Below are 4982 nucleotides of genomic sequence, written 5' to 3'. Positions count from 1 at the left end.
TTTTTTTTTTTTTTTTTTTTTTTTTTTTTTTTTTCTATGTGGCAATTTATGTAAGGAGCTTTTTGTACAACCTTTCCAGTATGATCATTTTACGTGCAAAAAAAATAAAAACAAAATAAAAATAAAATAAAAATAAAATATGGCCGAAATTGCATAGATATAGCAGGAAAGGAAAATATCATGAGTGAGGTGATTGTGTCAAATGGTGGTGGTAAGGCATGTCGTGTGCATAACCAACATGTCACTCAGTGTTCAGCTAAACACATGTGGCCGTGCGGCTTGGAATAAAAAAAAAAGAAAAACTTTAAACAAGCCAAAGGAACGACAAAATGAAAATCTACATATTTGCATACGTGTGCCTTTTATCAATTTTCGCCACAAGGGGAGTGAAAATCGAGAGACCTTGTAACTATATCTGCACGCAAGTGTTAAGGAGTGCTTATGGAACAAAAAAGACGGCGAAGAGGAAAGCATTAAATTTGAATCCCCATGGGGAGGAAACCTACTTGGAGGCGGTTCGGTCGAACATAGCCAAGGCTGCTACCCGAGGGGTTAAGAGTCCCTTCGGTCTGGCCATCATCACGCTTGCGCTGGGTTCGCTAGTGGGTTAGTGCGAGGCGAGTTGCACATGGGCGCGGTGTAACGCCAGCCACTGTTAGCGTTATCCTATGTGCATGTTCGTCGATTCTCCTCATGTTGCTTTCTGCCCCTTCATCGCTTCACCTCCACCGGCCGCATTTTCAAACTCGTGACAGGCCTCCTATACAAACGCAGGAAAGAAACGACGGGAGTACACGGATCAGGTGGGTCCAGCGGCTTGTTCAAGTACAAATGCGTTAAATGCAACTTGGTGATATTTCCATCCAAAGGCAGGGACCAAAAATTCGTAAAGGAGGTAGGCCTCTAAGTGTGGTGTGGTGAATTGGCTTCCGCACCCCCCCCTCAGACTTTTTACAATCACCACAATGTTATGCACCTGTTGGTCTATCCACTGTGTGTGCATTTTTATTGTTGACTCATACAAACATGTATCTTCATTGTTCTTTTCAACACGATGAACATATGACTCCTCCCCCTTTCTTACCCCCCTCCCGCCCGTTATATACAGAACTTCATTTGTCCTAATTGTGGACAGTCCAACATGAACAAGCAACCCAATTAAGGAGAGACGACCTGTTCCCTTTTGTGGCAACCCCCCCCAGAAGAATCTTCCACAAGTGAGCATACATGATTATGCATTTTCGCAGTTACGCGGCGGGCAGACACAGAGAGAGAAGACACGTCTGGAATGTTTTTTTTTTTTTTTATTCAATTTAGAGCATTTGAAAATTTATAAAATGTTCCATTTGGTTAATATTGCCAAGTTGTGTTCAGTGTCGAATGTCATTTAATTCGGGAAAGTGACGGCGCAGCATGGGATGGGATGCAACATGGGATGGTATGCAACATGGGATGGTATGCAACATGGGATGGTATGCAACATGGGATGGTATGTATAACAGGGTCGCTGAAAAAATCGCAGGCAATGAGCAGCTTACTTGTGGCTCACGCCGCGGGACATAATGCGTAAATAAAAATGCCAATAAAGTACAATAAAATTTCAAGTGGTAAAACGCCAAAAATATGTGCATTGTTAATTGTGCAATTTTTTTTTTTTTTTTTTTTTTTTTTTGTTGGCAACGCTTTGGTGCGTGGCTATCTCGCTGTACCGCATCATTTGGTCACGCATTTTCATGTCGTTATTATGTATTTATATGTTTAACTTTTTTTTTTTTTTTTTTTTTTTTTTTTTTAATGGGCACATGAGCTGCGACTCTCTGCGCATGACGGCCATGGGTTGCGAAACTGTATTAAAATGTGTAAAGCATGTTGAGAATAATACGACTTATCACGCCGCGCATCGTTTTAGCCCACTCTTTATGTGTGCACTTTTTCCACAACCCGGTAACCGCTCAACCCGAGCACATCAAGCACTGGTCGTCCTTATTGCGACGCAGTGGACACACGACATTTTGTGTGACGGTGGATTCAGTAGAAATGGTCTCCCTGGACACCTCCCTTGTGATGGTTACTCCCTCTTCGTTCTTCATCTTGGCTGCATTTTTGGCCACCTGTGTGTCTACTGTGAATTTTATGGCATCCGTGGCGGCCTGCGTTCTGAGGTAGTACGCGCCTGTCTTCAGCCCCTTCTCCCATCCGTAGAAGTGCATACTGGAGAGCTTCGCGAAGGTGGGCTTCTGGATGTAGATGTTCAGCGATTGGGACTGCAGGGGGGGGGGGGGCACGACAGAAAATGGCGAAAAATATATACATATCAGCATGTGTGCATAGTGCGGGTGTTGTTACATGAGGGGAACGCGGCCACAAGCCACATTGTTATGCAAACGCCCCCTCGTTACCTGGTCAATGAAGGCGCCCCGGTCGGCCGCCATATCGATGATGTTCTTTTGCTTGATCTCCCACACCGTTTTGTAGAGTTCCTTCAAGTCGCTAGGTATCTCGCTGATATACTGCACGCTTCCATTATGCGCAATGAGCTGCTGTTTCATGTCTTCATCCCAAAGACCACGATCGAACAGGTCCTTAAGTAGGTGGGGGTTCACTACAAAGAACTCTCCACTCAACACCCTCCTATAATAAATATTACTTGTGTATGGCTCAAAAGATTCATTGTTGCCCAGGATCTGTGACGTGGAAGCAGTAGGCATTGGAGCAAGCAAGAGAGAATTCCTCAATCCGTGTTTCTTTATTTGTGCCTTGAGTTTATCCCAGTCCCAATACTTATTATCCACCTTCACATTCCACATGTCAAATTGAAGAATTCCTTGGCTAGCTGGACTTCCAGGATACGTTTCATAAGGTCCATACACTTGTGCCAATTCCATGGACATTTCCAATGCAGCATAATACATGGTTTCGAAAATTCTTTTATTTAATTCTTTTGCAGAGTCAGATTCATATGGATATCTGAGTAGCATAAAGGTGTCCGCCAACCCCTGTACTCCTATCCCTATGGGTCTGTGTCTCTTATTGGACCTCTCAGCTTCCTTCACAGGGTAGTAATTTCGTTCGATTATTTGATCTAAATTACGAGTAATAATTTTGGTAATTTCGTAAAGCTTGTTAAAATTGAATTCTCTTTTTTCCACATTTACAAATTTGCACAAGGCGATGGAAGCCAAATTACACACAGCCACTTCATCAGGAGATGTATATTCAATAATCTCACAACACAAGTTACTACATTTGATGGTACCCAGATTCTTCTGATTCGATTTAGCATTACAAGAATCCTTATACAACATGTAAGGAACACCAGTTTCTATTTGACTTTGTAAAATGGCAAACCATAAATCTTGTGCCAGCACCGTTTTTTTCCCCATATTTTCTTCTTCATATTTTAAGTAGAGTTTTTCGAATTCTTCTCCCCATGACTCACTTAACCCTGGACATTCATTTGGGCACATGAGAGTCCAATTTTGATTTTCCTTCACTCTCTTCATAAACAAGTCAGGTACCCACACAGCATAAAAAAGATCTCGAGCTCGAAGTTCTTCCTTACCATGATTTTTTCTTAAATCTAAAAATTCAAAAATGTCTGAATGCCATGGTTCAATATAAACTGCAAAAGACCCCTTTCTCTTTCCTCCTCCTTGATCCACATACCTAGCTGTATCATTAAATACCCTAAGCATTGGTACTAGCCCATTGGATATTCCATTTGTTCCTCTAATATATGAATTTTGTCCTCTAATATCTTGTACTGCTACTCCTATCCCACCAGCTGTCTTGCTAATTAACGCACATTGCTTTAGTGTTTCAAATATACCTTCAATCGAGTCAGATTTCATGCAGAGGAGAAAACAGGAAGACATTTGTGGCCTGGGCGTACCAGAATTGAACAAGGTAGGTGTAGCATGTGTGAAATACTTTTGTGACATCAAATGGTATGTCTCTAATGCCTTTTCCAAATCACCAATGTGGATCCCAATCGATACTCTCATCAGCAGATGTTGTGGTCGCTCAATTATTTTTCCATTAATACGAAGGAGGTATGACCTTTCTAAAGTCTTGAATCCAAAATAGTCATAGTTAAAATCTCGTGTGTAATCGATTTCCTTGTTCAGTCTGTCCTTATGTTGAATCATGAACTCATACACTTCCTTACTAATTAGACTGGCAGATCTTCCTCTAACATCTTTGTACATATACAGCGCTTCTGCCACTTCTCCTATATCATCACTGGTATTCTTGTGTAAATTATCTGTAGTAATTCTCGCCGCCAGGATGGAGAAATCGGGATGTGTCGTCGCCATGTATGCACATGTTTGGGCAGCTAGCTCATCCAATTCACAAGTCTTAATGCCGCTATACATTCCGTTTATCACTCCTTGGGTTACTCTAGCAGGATCTACCAACTCGTGTAATCCATATGATAGCCTCTGTATCCTTTTCAAGATCTGATCGAATGAAATATCTTCTTCTTCTCCTTTCCTGTTTAATACATACATCGTTTGTATTGGTTTTCCTGAGGGCGTCCTCTTAATGCCATCATCAGACACCCGACCCGATGGGCTTTTCTTCATGTCTACATTGTCCACTGGGAGTGGTAGTCTTTTCGCGTCGTCCGCCATTTTTTTTTTTGGTGACACGCGTGTAGGGATGGTGAAGCTTGGACGGTGACGCTTTTGCTTCAGTCGATTGATAGGCGGCCTTGCTTATGTACTACGATTAAGGGAAAAAAAAAAAAAAAAATGCGTGTTAATTGAGCAGTGGGGTCGTGCATACATGTGTGCATGGTTAGGGGCATGTCCACTGTGGGAGATCATGCCCCCCGTTTATAGCGTCTAATAGTTCACAATGAAATCCCCCCCCTTTTTTGTTGCTATGCCACACAGGACAGTCTCCACTGAGACGGAGAGGAATTGTATATGTCTCTCTCCTCTCTGCTGCCTAACTGTCCACTTTTATGTGTACACTAA

General features: G+C 42.2%; 2 protein-coding genes across 2 annotated transcripts; one reads left to right on the top strand and one right to left on the bottom strand.

The window, feature by feature from the left end:
• Positions 1-329: 329 nt before the first annotated feature.
• AK88_01272 (uncharacterized protein) lies at positions 330-907 on the top strand (the record flags this gene model as incomplete). The annotated part of the gene is made up of 2 exons (XM_012478908.1): positions 330-606; positions 756-907. The coding sequence occupies 2 exons, from the start codon at positions 330-332 to the stop codon at positions 905-907; spliced, it is 429 nt and encodes a 142-aa protein (XP_012334331.1).
• A 1045-nt stretch (positions 908-1952) lies between these two features.
• Positions 1953-4634, bottom strand: AK88_01271 (ribonucleoside-diphosphate reductase large subunit; the record flags this gene model as incomplete). The annotated part of the gene is made up of 2 exons (XM_012478907.1): positions 1953-2264; positions 2400-4634. The coding sequence occupies 2 exons, from the start codon at positions 4632-4634 to the stop codon at positions 1953-1955; spliced, it is 2547 nt and encodes an 848-aa protein (XP_012334330.1).
• Positions 4635-4982: the final 348 nt, after the last annotated feature.

The sequence above is a fragment of the Plasmodium fragile genome (assembly GCF_000956335.1).
Source record: "Plasmodium fragile strain nilgiri unplaced genomic scaffold supercont1.11, whole genome shotgun sequence".
NCBI lineage: Eukaryota > Apicomplexa > Aconoidasida > Haemosporida > Plasmodiidae > Plasmodium > Plasmodium fragile.
Note: the sequence above shows the minus strand (reverse complement) of the source record. Positions and strands in the feature narration are given on the sequence as shown.